Source organism: Tinamus guttatus, unplaced genomic scaffold (assembly GCF_059628265.1).
Source record: "Tinamus guttatus ecotype Peru unplaced genomic scaffold, ASM5962826v1 Tinamus_guttatus_pri_ptg000384l, whole genome shotgun sequence".
NCBI classification, from domain to species: domain Eukaryota; kingdom Metazoa; phylum Chordata; class Aves; order Tinamiformes; family Tinamidae; genus Tinamus; species Tinamus guttatus.
In genome coordinates, this window is record NW_028288918.1 from 1814591 (window position 1) to 1829755 (window position 15165).

General features: G+C 46.4%; 2 protein-coding genes across 2 annotated transcripts in view; one reads left to right on the plus strand and one right to left on the minus strand.

Moving 5' to 3' along the window:
- Nucleotides 1–272: 272 nt before the first annotated feature.
- SIK1 (salt inducible kinase 1) overlaps nucleotides 273–15165 on the minus strand; it is a 312481-nt gene continuing 297588 nt past the window's right edge. The window contains exons 2-14 of the mRNA XM_088530652.1: nucleotides 11131–11322; nucleotides 10122–10238; nucleotides 7548–7611; nucleotides 7220–7381; nucleotides 6819–6943; nucleotides 6581–6704; nucleotides 5114–5337; nucleotides 4831–4980; nucleotides 4021–4143; nucleotides 3573–3795; nucleotides 2727–3002; nucleotides 1991–2225; nucleotides 273–1206 (exon numbers count right to left, since the gene is read on the minus strand). Coding sequence (XP_088386778.1) covers nucleotides 786–1206; nucleotides 1991–2225; nucleotides 2727–3002; nucleotides 3573–3795; nucleotides 4021–4143; nucleotides 4831–4980; nucleotides 5114–5337; nucleotides 6581–6704; nucleotides 6819–6943; nucleotides 7220–7381; nucleotides 7548–7611; nucleotides 10122–10238; nucleotides 11131–11322 — 2436 coding nt within the window. The 3' untranslated portion in view covers nucleotides 273–785. The remainder of the gene's footprint in view (nucleotides 1207–1990; nucleotides 2226–2726; nucleotides 3003–3572; nucleotides 3796–4020; nucleotides 4144–4830; nucleotides 4981–5113; nucleotides 5338–6580; nucleotides 6705–6818; nucleotides 6944–7219; nucleotides 7382–7547; nucleotides 7612–10121; nucleotides 10239–11130; nucleotides 11323–15165) is intronic.
- AGPAT3 (1-acylglycerol-3-phosphate O-acyltransferase 3) overlaps nucleotides 11308–15165 on the plus strand; it is a 315407-nt gene continuing 311549 nt past the window's right edge. Inside the window, exon 1 of the mRNA XM_088530661.1 lies at nucleotides 11308–11322. The gene's annotated coding sequence lies outside the window, so the exon portion shown is untranslated. The remainder of the gene's footprint in view (nucleotides 11323–15165) is intronic.

Sequence of the window (15165 nt, forward strand, 5' to 3'; positions counted from 1 at the left end):
CTTCTGTGCTAATTAGAACTTTTTTTTTTTTTTTTAGCTTTTCCAGCTGACAAATCGAGCAACAAGTTCACAGTTTTCATTTGAAGTATAAGTATCTGGGAGGTGTGGGATGGGGATGTTGGTTCTTTTAGAGCAAGGTGAGTGTTAACTGAACTAAAAAAAAAAAAAAAAAAAAAAAAGAAGAAAAAAAACAAATGGCAATGCTTCCCCTTTTGTCTTCTATGGATGCAAAATGGTGCATGCCACTGTTTTTTGTGTTTATTTTCTTTAAAAAGAGGTAATCATTTTCACAAACCCATAAATGAATATTGTGAAAAAGGGAGGCTCTGGTCCCTTCTTTGAAAAGCCTTTCCCTGCTGTGTTCACCACTACTGACAGCTGCTAATCTTGCATAACAGCAGAGCTGTATTGGTCTTGACTTGAGTACAGTACCGAAGAGTTCTTCCCCAACCACATCCCTCCCTGTCCCCACAAAAGCCCCACCCATCTTCCCCATCATTATTTTTCCTTTTTTTTTTTTTTTTAAAAAAAAAAGAAAATCAGTTTCTATTCATATTTGTTCAGTGCAAGAATAGTAGAAGCAAAAAGACATACATATTGCTTGTTTCTGTTCTGTAAAATTGCTAGCTTTCGGAGCCAGGCAGCCTTTTCACATACTTTGAAATTTATTGCTTCTGAGAGTCACTCGTCCGCACGACACCGGCCAGCCAGGGCCCTGCACGGGCCACGAACGGCAGTGAAAGGTCTTTGCCAAAGAGCAGCGGGAGCCGCAACAGCCGGGGCTCTCATTTGACCAGGACAAACTTCCCCAGCTGGCTGGAAGTCAGGTCCTCCATTTCACAATCCCCGTGCTGCAGAGCGACGGTGTCGTAGCTCGGAGATGGAGCAGAGAAACTCTGTTGCTGAGAGAAGGTGGTGCTGACTGGAGAAACGCTGCTGCTGATATAGAGGTGAGTGTCTAGAAGGTGAGCTGCTGAGGACACCGGTGACACGCTTACGCCAAAGAAGTGGGGTTGGAGCAGTTGGCTGTTGCCACCAAAGGCCAGCTCAAATGAGTTCTCCCGTTGCAACTCTGACAACAGAAGCGAATTGGATGCTCTGCAGGTGCCTGTGCCATCAGAGGAGGGGATGCCCTTTGCTACAGATGGCTGAGATGTGTGAGGACACGCCGGCTGGAGCAGCTGGTGATGCTGCAGCTGGAGCATTCTGAATAAAATCGAAGGGTCGAAGAGGTTAACTTGTGTTGCTAAGATTGGTTCATCCCTGCTTTTTTGCTCCCACGCCCCAATCACAATTTCCCGTTTCCTTCTCTACTGAAACCTCTCCTTGCCCAGCCAGGGCAACTAAAACAACTACCTCCCACGTCATCGTGCTTTCACTTGCCTTTCCTCATGTCGGAGAGGAAGACTATCACCAAAAAGTTATCTAGTCACAAACCAGCCTGCTAATAATAGATGTTCTAGAGACAGCACACGCAGATAAACCAGAAGCTCAATTTTCCATCTCGTTTCACTGGGAATGAAGAGGTGCCACCACACATGACATTTGAGGCCACTGGAACTGTGCCTCCTTTGCGGGCTGTAACTTTTCCAAATTACAAGGTCTCACACTTCCTTGTCATGGGAAAATTACAGGAGGGCAGAGGAGGCAAGGAAGCATTCCCAAAACTAACAAAGAAAAACACAGCTTGCAAAAGGGAGAAGCAGTGTTTTTCCCCACAGTACCAAGAACATCTGAATTCAGCAACCTCCAAATATTTGGACATTACAATTTCTGAGTGGAACAGCGAGCCCTGCACTACACTTCCCAGAGCAGGGAGCCACAGAGGAAGTTAAGCAGTTTATCTGCTGCCACACAGCAAAGATGAGAGGAGAGGAATCCCGAGGGACCAGAATCCCAAACCTCTTTTGTTGTCCTGATTCCTGCTCTACGGGCCACAGCAAAGCAACCCAGATGGACACAACACAACTCCTGCAAGGCAGCTTCTCACCTCTGCTGCTGGAGCACCTCTTCCAGGAGGCTTCTCCCCTCCCTGCTGCTCCCGCTGCTGCTGTACACACAGGTGTTGGGCTGTACGTGTTGGAAGGGGCTCATGGTGCTTCTTGCTGCCCGAGAGGAGGACGAGGACTGACACACCTGCCGAGCAAAGCCCTTGATTTTATTCAAGCCAAGAAACCCCTTGGCTCGAGCGTTCTTCCGCAGCTGCTGCCTGAAAGCCTTCAAGCCTGTGGACACGAGGAAGAGAAATGAACTTTAGATCTCCTTATCATTTACCTGGGAGCCTACTTTATAGATCAACCTTTCTGGGCAGCTGCCTTTATTTATATGAGAGCTAAGCTAGAAGAAGCCACAATTCTTTAGTTCACGTTCAGCCCTCCGCCTGATGGTTAGAACAGTGCTCGGGATGGTTCCACTCTAGCACCGATGGACACACACTCAGCTAAGGGAATGCTGCCAGAAAATGTATTTTTGGAAGTGAGGGAAGGGGTCTCCAGTCCCACTCACATCAGAAGGAATGCCTTCATGGTCTTGCTAAGTCAAGATCCAAGAAGCTCCCACCTGGGCAGCTTTTTCAGGGCACCTTTCCATCCTCAGGGACCAGGATTACAAGAGACAGAGTACCCAGGCAGCTCCCATTTAACACCAACACAGGCAAACAAGTGCCACCCTTCCCGATGACAGTTGGCAGGGTGTGATCTCTGGCAATGAAGCAGGGCAGGAGTTACCTTGAGTTAATGAGGTATCGGATGCTCGCCTTCCTTCCTGGAAGCTGACAGGCAGAAGAGAAGCACCTCCCACGCAGCCCTGGGCTTGTAACACTGGAGCGTCAGACTGGGAAGCTAGGAAGGCTGAAGTCATCCTAGATGTGGCTGGGCTCCCCATCATTACTTGACCTGCCAAACAACTGCTCAGGGTCACCGAGCTGTCATTTGAAGATGAAGTAAGGCAGCTGTCTGAGCTAGTTCCTTCTGTGGGGCTTGCTGAAGAGGAAATGACTATACCTGCAGAGAGGACGGAAGGAGAAAAAGAGCATTCCCAAGGTGAGTACAGGAAAAAAAAACAAACGTGACATCAGAGCATTCCGCCCACCTACACTAGCATTAGCGAGCAGCTGCGAGCCACAGAGGTGTCCAGCGCTCTGCTCAACTCCAGCAAGGGGGTTGTACCTCTTTAGCACAATAGCTCTGACAAGGGAGTTTTATTTTCAGATTTTTTTTGCTCATTTGTTTAATTCACAAGGTCTAGTTGTGCACCAAATATGGTTAGGGATAAATCACTTTCAAACTCAGGCCCCACATACAGTAGAAGGCAGGCAAATCAAACAGAGAAGGGCTATGTCCTGCTGGCAAGGACAATCTAGATGAAATAAGCATTGCAGTATCTCTTCCTGAAGATCCATGCTTATTCACAGCACGACAGAATTGGGGAAGGCAGAGTGTACCCGCCAGGCTTTTCTACCCCAATCAAAGCAAAATTAGCACATTGCCTCTGAGCATTTGTCTGTCCTCACAGCCCTTCTCCATCCCTCCTTCCAGCTGTGGACACCCTCTCTCCCTCCCAAACTTACTTACATGGAGGGGTGTGCTGATAGAAATGAGTGGTGACCTCAGCCAGTGTGTGCCTCCTGCTGGTGTTATTAGGGATGCGGATGGGGTCGTACCCCTTAATTTCATCCTCCAGCTCTTTCTCTTGTCTTACTTCTTCACTAATGGTGGTTTCCAGCAGGCTGTTGGGGGAAATGGATCGGTTCCGGAAAAGTCCATTGAAGTTGGTATCCACAGGAAAGAACACAGGCTGCAAAACATGTCAGTTTACAGGGTGAAGAGTGCTTCTTCTCTGGCACGTCTTTAGCACTCACTGGTAAGCAGCTGTTACAACATCATGCTCAAACATTGAACAAAAGCTTCGAGGAAGAGAACAGAGTCACAGCCTCTTTCATTTTAGTAGAACAATAAAAAGAAGACAGAAAGACAGACAGAAAGACAGACAGAAAAAGTTGCACACAGTGAGAACACCAACCTGCAATGGATTGTTCAAGTCACAGTCCATTTCTGCCTGCAATGGTGGCTGAACCAGGCTCTGAGGTTGCTGGTAAAGCAGAGATGATCGCAGAGTTTCACTAGTGAGACCATCCTGAGGCATCTGAAGACAGAAAGACCCACAGAAGCCATCACATACATTGCAGTTCCAGGTGACTCCAAACACTGTCAGCTCAAGGAATTTTGAAGACTCTTTCCCTGCGAGCTCTCTCCTTGCACATTCCCCCAAAATTAACTAAGCCACTTTTTTTTCAGTGCCTACACAAACGCAAAGCTCCTTCTTTTAAGTGAGGCAATTAAACTGGAAGTGTAATTTAAAAAGGCATTCAGAGGACCCTTTAAAGTGGAGAGGAAAAGAAATTAAATATCAAAAAAAAAAAAAAAGCACAGGTTGCTTCTGAGGACTCTACAGGATGTGTAACAAAGAACAGTAACTGATCTGTGCCTGAGAGGGCAAATTTCCATAAGAGACCTAATCCTCTGGCTCATTAGTGACAGGCACCAGAGGCAGACTATTCGGTGGCCACATCTACAGCTGCTTATTAGGAAATGGGCCATTAGTACTTAATCAGCCTCCTGCTGAAGAATGGTCGGCCTTGTCCTCTGGTTAGAGGAGGCAAGGATCAGAACTGACTTTCAAAAGCCTCACAGTTACCATCTTATGTTTTTCCATTCTACATTTTTCTTTAAGAAATAACAAAAGAGGAGAGGAAAGGAAAAAAAAAAAGAAAGAAAGAAAGAAAAGAAAACAAAAGACAAAGCCTTCCAGGGAAATAATTCTCTTCCTTACCTCAACATTGCTGATGTCAGAGCTCCTCGGCCTTTGCTGACGGCCAGTTGCTGGACGACTCGAGAGCTGGCTGCTTCGATACTCCTTGAGGCGCTCCAAGAGCAGGTAATAAATTGCAGCAAAATGGTTGTAACTGCTGTTTTGTAGAGACTAGAAGACATTCAGAAGACCTTGGTGTTATGGAAAACTCAGGACACGAACAGCCAAAACTCATCACTAAGGCTGCATAACAACATACTCAAAAATGAGTTAATAAACAGAAAATCGGTGAAGCACTTCTCACCTCAACAGTTCTCTGCTTGTCAATGCCAAGTGTTTGCATGATTCCAAGGACCTGTTCATTGTAGTCACCCAGGTTGGAATTGTAGTTTTGCATGGAGAAGGACAAAGACTGCTGCTGTTGGAGAGAGGGGTCAGCTTGCATCCACTTGTGCTGCTTTATTTGGGAAATGGTTATTCGCTTCGTGGGGTCCACAACCAACATCCGTCGGATTAGTGTTTCACAGTCTGCATGACAAAGAACACACATGAGCAAGGAGCAAAAATAACAGTAGAGCCCCAGGTCATTTCTAAGAAACCTTCCCAGTAATACTATTGTTGATGTCTATGAAAACAGGAATTAAAGGTTTCTGAGCAGCTGATGCCAGGTCTTACTACCATATAGTCAAAACCAGCAGAGTCTTGAAGTGAAACTCACAAGAGGGTTATATATAAACCAGCATGTCACTACAGGAAACAAATCTGTACTGGATATCAGCAGGGTTCAGGTGAGCTCTCATGTGGCAGGAGAACTAGCTCTGAGTGGATGCAGTTTACTGATACTATAACCACTTTATGTAGGTCAGAATTTAGCACAGGACCCAGTCATATAGAAATTCTTGATCTACACATATGGCTCATGGCTAAACGTGGTAGAGGCCAGACTTCAAAAGACAGTGTTCATCTTGGAAGAGAAACACATTGACTTGCTTTTTGAATCCAAATCATCAGAGAGGTGATAATACTCTTCAAGTGCCTTTTCTCCCCAGACTGTTTATGTGTTCAAGAAACAGTGCTAAGCTTCAGTATTTCTGCTGTCCTTGACAACACAACCTCACTGAAACAGACCCCTTTTGTACAGTTACACAGAATCACAAAGAATCACAGAATGGTTGAGGTTGGAAGGGACCTCTGGAGATCATCTAGTCCAACCCCCCTGCTCCAGCAGGGACACCTAAACCACCTGGCACAGAGTGGCATCCAGGCAGGTTTGGAAGATCTCCAGAGAAGGAGACTCCACAGACTCTCTGGACAGCCTGTGCCAGGGCTCTTGTCACCCTCACAGTAAAGAAGTTCTTCCTCACATGGAGAAGGAACTTCTGTGTTTCAGCTTGTACCCATTACCCAAAATTACAGCCATCTCAGCACTGCAAACTAGTCTTGTTGAACCTTTTTTCCCCTCTCTCTTGTAGTGAATATTCCACATACTAGGAGTATTCTTCATACTGTTTTTCTCATCCACAAAGATATTCCAGCCTATGACAGCCTTTTACATGTACCATAAAGCAGATCCTACAAGAACATGTACAACCTCCCTCAACAATAAGCACTGCCCTAAAGAAATTCCTGGACACCCAAAAAGGAAAGTGATTGCCAGCTACAAAACCAGCCCCATTTGTCATTGTCCCAAGAAGGAACATGACAGTTAGTCCTGCCTAGTCACCGTTGACCCATAGCCCCTTTTCCAACATTAAGGACATGAAAAAAGCACCTTCAGACATGAAGTAAGGGATGCGGAACCGCCCCTCCAGCACTCTTTGCCTCAGAGTTGGTAAATTGGGTCCATCAAAAGGCAGAGAACCACAGACAAGGACATACAGCACCACACCAAGGCTCTGTCAACAGAAAACGGCACAGCCTGTGAGTGATTCCAGTATAAGCAGTGATTATGAAAGCCAAGAGACCCTTACAAAACATGGTATTCCTTAGAAATTGCATTTCAAGCTCACCCATATGTCAAGGTGAGGTCCTTCATATTCTTTGCCTTCAAAAACTTCTGGAGCTGCGTAAGGTGGGCTTCCACACCATGTGGAGAGAGGCTCTCCTGATTTGTAGAAGTTTCCAAAGCCAAAGTCTGTAACAAAGGAAAAAGCCTGGAGTGAGACATCACTACACACATCAACATTTCAGGAGTAGGGAAAAAAAAAGAGAGAGAGAGAGAGAGAGGGAAGGGAGCAGATGTGCTGGTCAGCTCTCTGCCTATCCATTTAAGCTCATCTCTTGAATTTAGAGAAATACCAATAATTATTCTTTTATTTTCAGTTACAGTACATTTATAGGATGGTCCTAGGGGGACTGAATTTGACTATGTGCCTGATGTTGTTTAAAGGGAGTAATCATTTATTATTACCTGCTAACTTGATGTTCATGTTAGCATCTAGCAGAAGGTTCTCTGTTTTCAGATCTCTATGCACTATATGGTGGCTGTGACAATATTCCACTGCAGAGAGTATCTGCCAGAACTTCTTCCGTGCTTCATTTTCACTTAAGTGTCCGTTGGAGGTCAGATGATCTGCAATACAAAATAAGAGTCATGAGAATTACAAACACCCAGAGGAAGTTTTCATAATCCTGCAGATGCAATTTGTTAATCAGAATATATGTTACTCATGAAAGACAACAATAAAGCTATGGTTTCTGAATCTAAAGAACTATTGGCCTCAGTAGTGAGAACTTACCAAACATCTCTCCATTCTTGGCAAACTCAGTAACGATGTAAAGCATATCCTTTGTCTCCATAACCTGTCAAGATACAAGAGAGGATGTGTTAAAAAATGCACATCTCTATAGTTTGATTCTTTTTTGATTCTCAAATACATCAGTTCAATTATTTATTTGACGCAGCAGCTGGCAGTAAGGGTGTCTAGCTTTGCAACACAATATTCTTTCCATGAAAACTGCTAATGAAAAGATAACAAATCAATGCACGTGCACCTAAAATATACAGTGACTCCCATGCTCTTGTTCTTCTTATCATTACCATGCCACCTAATCTCCCCAACATAGTTGATAACCATTTCAATAATTTTATACACATCCCTGGCATTATTTCATGTTAAAATATACACACACAGTTTTACAACTAATCTGTCATACTTTGCAAATGCAAAGACATTTGAAGTTTAATTTAAACCCTTTGTTTCAGGGTTAGCAGATACTCAGATCAGAAGAGATCTTCCCAGCCTGGACAAATAAAGTAGCCGTATCCAACATCCCATTCCCATGTGGTATTGGCCAGGGGATGGCATGCCCGGGAGGCAAGTAACAGTAGTTTGTTGTTAGTGCAACTGCAGCATTTGAAGAAGTCAACAACTGCCAATATGCAGCCTAAAGTTCTATCAATCTACTATCAACTCTTTAAAACACTTGATGTTGGTTTAAATATTACAGAAGGATGAGGATAAATCTAGCCAGAATAGTTCATGTCAGTGGAGGAGGAAAAAAAAAAAAAAAAAAAAAAGGGGTCTATTTCCAAAATCAGCTTCAGTTCCTATGCCACCTCTTTCAAATGTTGCACTTCCCAGAAATGGGATACTCAAGGAGTGGATGCTTCGTGTTGGAGGAAGGAGACTCAGAAAAGGTGTTATTAAAAATAAATAAATAAATAAAAATAACCATCAAAGCTACTTCAAAGGCCCTTATTGCCAGCACTCCTAACATGCAACCTTTCTCGAAGACTCTTGTCCTCCCTTCACTACAAGTATACACAGACACAAAATGAAAATAAACAAACAGGGAGCAAAGGAAGAGAGGTTCCCAGTTTTATAAAACTGAAGGAAAGTGTTCCGGGAGAGATGCCAGCTGGATGAAATTAAGACGCCGCGCTGAAACTAAAACAATGATGAAATAATACAAGAACACACACCCTGCATTGGTATGTCGTCTAATTCCATCCCTGCTTCTCGGCCTCCACCAAACAGGTAAAGCATCAGTTACAACAACAAAGAAAAGAAAACTTTGCTGAAAAGAAATTATGGTCCCCTACAAACGTCATTTGCTCAATCAAGTGAAGTGCTTCAACTAAATGGAATTTAACCTGCTTCTGCAAAAGCTTCGAAATAATGTTTTCATCCACATCATTCCACTGAAATGAAATCAACCGATCTGTTAGAAGGCTTCTGTGTATCCTATACGGGCCCATAGGCAACAATGACGTCAAATGTTACTGCAGAAAAATTTTTCTGGTGGTGGTTAATACTATAAATATCAAGTGCTTCGTGTGTGTCGATGTCTTTAAAAATAATGCCTTGCCTAAGCACCTACCTTACTGGCTCTTCAACCTTACACATTAATTAACCTTTTTTTTTTTTTTTTTAAGCTAACAAACCCAACGGTAAGATGGCAGCTGATAATAGTGTTTACTACTGTACACGGAATTTCAGATCTGCCGTTTCATTTCTTAATCCATTCCTTTCCCCTCATGCCCTTCTATATAGGTCCAGACAGACTCTGACACATTGTCTTCTTCTTAAATTCACATGGCACTATTTAAGGTGATTAAGAGGAAATTACACCAAATACTAATTAGATCAAATATTTAGACTTTGCAAAGCAGTCCTTGCTCACTAGTCAGCTGTGTTCCTGTTTTCTGCACATTAATTTGTTCTCACCAATTAAAATATGCACATCCAGGAACTGGACAAATCTAAAACAAAAATCACATTGTAAAACTCCACAGCAATAGATCCTTTAAATTCCCTTTCAAAACCACAAACCAGATCAGAATAACCAAACAGGTTATTTCCTGACATATCTTGAGAGATGAACATTTATGGACATTGTCTTTTGCCCTTAGACTGACTCGCTTTGTCTGCCTTTTTTTTTTTTTTTCTTTTTTCAAATCCCTTCCACTGATGGCAAATGCAACTTTTGCACTTGCTGCTACGACACACTACATGCCTCTAAGTCTTCCTCCTATCAAGAGCAAGTAAGATTTCCAGGCTTCTGAACTAGAAGAGCAGAGGAGTTAGCAAAGACAAGTTACAAAAGACAAGGCAGGTAATAAGTTCCTTTCATCTGACCGTAGCAAACTTCAGCCTGCTTTTTCTTTTAAGTTCTGGGGAATATTTTGTACCAAAAACTTTTTCAAAGAATGTTGAGTATCTTTTAAAAACACCAGTTTATTACAAGCATGCTTTTTTAAAAACTGTCTAAATACGCTTGCTCTGCAAACATTCAACGTAAAATCATGTGCAAGAGAAAAGCACAAGCACATCTCATCTATACGCTGCACTTCAAAGCCGACTTCTTACCTGATACAGCTTGATAATATTGGGGTGATTCAAAAGCTTCATTATCTGAACTTCTCTATAAATCTTCTCCAGGTTGCTTGGGTCTAACCTCGTTTTGTCTATTATTTTTATTGCAACCTATGGATTTAAAAAAAAAAAACAGGTATTACAAAACTCCTACTGTTTAAAAAAAACTCTTAGCCCCAAAAGGTCCTACAAATTCACAAAAATACAAATAAAGCAGCCTCAGAAGCACAGGCTCGACAAAGCTGATTCTGTTTTTCTGAACTGCACAGAATTCACAACACAGAACTTTTTCATTTTTGTTTTCTACGTAAAAGCACTACACAGAAGGTAATGAACGGAACTGCAGAAATTAGCACTGGAGGAATTCTGTAAATCTTTTAATCCACCCCATGCTAGTGGGAAACTAACTATTAACGACTATTTTCTATTACAGTGACCAACACGACTTTTACAGATACTGCAGACTTTTACAGATACTGCAGATTACTGTTCAAACTGCAGATGGAACAGAGCTGATGTACATTAACAAATTGCTTTTGCAAATAGGTTAGATAACTGAGAGCTGCTTTTTAAATATACACAGTGCATGCATGAAATAACATAAAATCAGAAAATAAGCATGTCTAAAGTCTACAAAAGCTCATTAATTCGCTGGACTCCTAGCGAACTGAGTTATCCACTGAAGCTATTGCAACACCTAGAATTGTTATTTTTAATATGCTCTTTGTTTTGGTTTAGTATTCTTTGTTTTAGTTCTGTCAGTTCCATTTAACACACCAGGGAAACTTCTGAGTTCCCAGGAACGGCCGCACCAACGACCGCCGTGCAGCCCGCCGCTCCGCTGCACTTTGCGCAGCTTCCCGCCTTCCCCTTGATCTCCGATGCCAGTTTATTTTACTATGTTTGCGGAGATAACGCGGCCCGCCGCCGGCAGCTCGGCAAACATCACGCGTGTTTTAGCGCGCGGCACCCCTGGCAAACCCCATCCTGCCCGCGTACGCACCTGCGTCTTGGTCACCCTGTGCCTGGCCAGCTTCACCACCGCGAAGTTGCCTTTGCCCAGGGTCCTCTCGATATCGTAAAACCCGACTCGCAGCGGCCTCGCCTGGGCCGGCGCGGGCACGGGCGCGGGCACGGACGCGTACTCTGCCATGATCACCATGGTGCGCGCGGGTGCGGGGCCGCGCTCGCCGCGCTCACGAGGGCCGCATGGGCGCTGCACCTGCACGGCGCCGCGGCGCGCACGGACCCCTCGGCAGCGCCCGGGCCGCCGCCGCCTCCTCCTCCTCCTCCTCCTCCTCCGGCGGCTGCTGCTGCTGCGACGCGGCGGCTCTCACCGCTCCGCCCGCGCCGCGCCGCCCAACCGCCGCGCGCGGCCGTTGAGCGACCGTTGAGCGGCCGCCGCGCGGCCGTTGGCGCCGTACCTGGCGGGCGGCGGGCGCTGTCGGCAACTGCTCGCGCCGGGCTATGCCGCCGCCGCGTTGTGCTGCGCGCGCGTGTGTGTGCGCGTTTGTGTGTGCGGGCAGCGCGGCGGGGGCCGGCGGAGCACGCGGGGTGGGCTGAGCCCTCCCGTGCGCCCGCCCCCGCGCCCGCCCCGCCGCCCGCCCCGCGCCGCCCCGCGCCCCCGCCCCGCGCCGAAAGCCGAGACGGGCCCATTGACGTCACTTTGACGCCAGCGCGACGCGCGCCCGGGCGCGAGGCTGAAGGGGAGCGAGGCACCGGGGCGTTGCCGGGCAACGCGCGGCGCTGACGCGCGCGCTGATGGAGCCGTCGCCAGGGAGACGGCGGGGCGGTGACGTCAGGGCGCAGGCAGGCAGGGGGCAGCAGGGTCCCCGGCTCCCCCCTCCCCCGCCCGGAGCGGGGGGGAAGGGGGCGCTCTCCGCGGTCACGTGACGCGGCGTCCCCGATGGCGGCGGGTCGCCCCCTGCCGGCGCGCGCCACGTAACCGCCGCAACGGCCGCAACCGCCGAGGCCGGCGGCCGTTAACCCCCGCGCCGCCATGACGCGCCGCTCCGCGCGGAGCTCCCCTGCCCGCTCCCGGCGCGGGGACCGGGGCGCGCGGCGCCCGCAGGGGGATCCCGCTGTCCCTGCTGAATGGGGGCGGTGCAGGGAGGACTTGGGGGCGCAGAAGCGGAGGGAAGCGGCCGTAAAGCAGATACACGGGTACGCGCACCGCGTGGCGTGTAATGCACGCTGTGCGCCTCCGATGCCGTCCTGCCCTGGCGGCCGGCGCTCGGGATCTGGCCCGTGTGCGCGCAGGGGCTGCGGCTACCGCAGCGGGCTGGTTGAGAGCCACCCGCAGCGTCCCGGAGGTTCCCTCGAGGTCACATGTAAAGCGGAGGTCGCACTTCCTTAGGGGTCCGGGGTTGGCACAGTAAGTGGCCAAGTTGCTTGCACATTTGGTCTCAAATCCCGTGCTAGCCTTGCAAATAAGTCCTGAATACAGTCATCCAGGCTGGTACATCTGTTACTCAACTTAATCTTCTCTATTAGAGTCATTGGAGACTTTTTTTCTTACAAGTAACTACCCAGTCAACGGGTGGGCTTCCAGCTCTTTCACCTAACCTGGCAAGTCTCTTTCATAGCACACTGGCCAGTGACCCGCCGCCTTCCCTCCAGAGGCACCAGATTGGATCCTCCAGGCTCCTTGGAGTGAGGTGGTGCCTTGAGTGGGAGAGAGCTGCAGCTCCATACTTCATGACGAAGGTCTCGAGCAACTGAGATGATCATTTAATGGGTGGTTGATGGGCTCCCTAGGGTCCATGAGTGACTTCTCTAAGGGGCTCAAAGGGGCTCTCCATGTAGGAAGAGCAAGCTGATTGTCACTCAGTGTAAACTTAAGGAAGATGCCTGTAATAAGAAAAAAATATTGGTCTATGCAAATTAAATTACATGATGGCTGAGCAGTCTGTCATCAGTACATTTGAGAGAGATCCATCATGGTATCCCAGAAAAGCAAACAAGACTTCCTCTGCTTCTCTTAACTAATAAATAATGTTGCTTTGCCACCCTCAGTAACTTGGGCACTAGCCCTTTGGTTTGACGAGTGCATGCAGTTCATGCAGGCATGGCACACTGTCCCTGTGCTCTTTTATGGTGAGTGGGGGGACTGGAAATCTGCAAGCCTTGAAATGCGAGTGGGAAGGAGGCTGGAGATCCTTGTGGAAGAGGGACCTCTTACGTGGAACCACTGGCAAGACGTAGGTCATGGAAGCCCTATGCCTCCTCTGCCAGGGAGGTGATATTGTGTGGCAAAGGCAGTTATTGTAACTGTAACATTCAATTAGTGCTCACATGGTGCTTGGAGTAACTTGTGTGAAAAGCTGACTTATTATTATTATTATTGTTGTTATTATTAAGCTAACAGTCTGTTCTCCATGGAGCTCATGAAGAGGAGGTGACGCAAAAACAGCATATGCAGTAGCAACTGTATGTGAACAGTGCCCCAGGAGTTATAAAGAAAAAGATTACCTTAATAATGGTTCCTTTGCTGTAGTGGGATTTTCCTCCCCTTAATTATAGTTGCTCTTTTCATTTGAAATTGATTAAGTGCTTTAGGATGGCAAACAGAACTGATCTTTTAAGGAAGAATGCTTAAGACAGCCCCAGCCAGAAAAGTAACATTTTAGTATCTTTTTAGAGGATTCATGATTTCTTTCTTCCCAGGTGGGAAGCAGTAGGCTAGATTTGATGCTCCATCTTAAATTGTGATTTTTTCCATCTAAGGAGAGGCTGATACCTGCGCCCTGGGGCTGCCTGGAGAGCATTGAAACCTCAGCAGAGAGCTACATGGAGGAGAATCCACCATCCTGAATTTTTTTACTTGCATAAGATGGAAGAGGTGAGAAGAATGGGTATAAATTAAAACACAGAAAGTTCCATCTCCTTATGAGGAAGAACTTCTTTCCTGTGAGGGTGACAGAGCCCTGGAACAGGCTGCCCATAGAGGTTGTGGAGTCTCCTTCTCTGGAGATCTTCCAAACCCGCCTGGACGCAGTCCTGTGCCACGTGCTCTAGGTGTCCCTGCTGGAGCATAGGGGTTGGACTAGATGATCTCTAGAGATCCCTTCCAACCTTAACCATTCTGTGATACCTGTGATTTCTACCCCAAAGGGTAGGGTACACATAGCTGTCGTAGCGGAGGAAGAAGCACGTAATGGTTAAGGCTTATAATGTTATTGTGTCATTTATTTAGAATTAAACTAAAGACCACCTCTCACATCTATTACTCTTAGCAGCCTTTTGCTGTTTCTCTTCCATTTCCATACATACAGATTACCACCATTTCCAGCACTGCTGATCAGTAGTAGCTATTGCCCAATTTTGGTATTGCCATAATTAGACCACTTTTCTGCCACTTTTTCTATGAATCGATATTGTCAAGTCATTTCATGCTTCTTATGTGATCCTGTTGTACCACCATACAGTTGTTAATGCTGGGAAAGTTTATACTTTGCAATTTCTGCTTTAACTCTTTTGCTGCCCTCTGGTGTTTTGGATATACTGAAGGAGAAATCACTTCTGAGAGACATCCATGGTCAGGAGAGAGATAATTACAGAGCCGGCTTGTACCTAATGAGGGTAGGCAAGCAAAGAAAGTGAGGAGGCACAGTGTCTCCACAAGGATTTTCTTTTAGGGCCTCTAGGAAGAGGCAGAACCAGAGAGGACACAACTGCTGTGTTTTTGTGTTGCAGAAGTGCTGTGCTCCTTCTCCAAGGGTGGCATGATCTCTGGATGGGGATAAGCATAAAAACCGCTCCCTTCAAGAACTCATCTTGCCGATATTTCCAGCAATTCAGCCTTCAGTCATTTCACTCAGCATTTTCTATCAGTTTCAAAACAAACAACAATAGGAACTTTCTTCACCTGGAGGAAAGAAAACAAACCCCAGAAAACAGAAGCATTTCTTTATACCCATTTCACCCTCTAGAGCTAACGTCAGCCTGGTCTAGTACTTTAGGGTGGCTGGAGCTCTGCTATCCATATAGCTCATTTCCCCCTCTCTATTCCCCCCTTTTTTATTTTCTTCAGAAAACA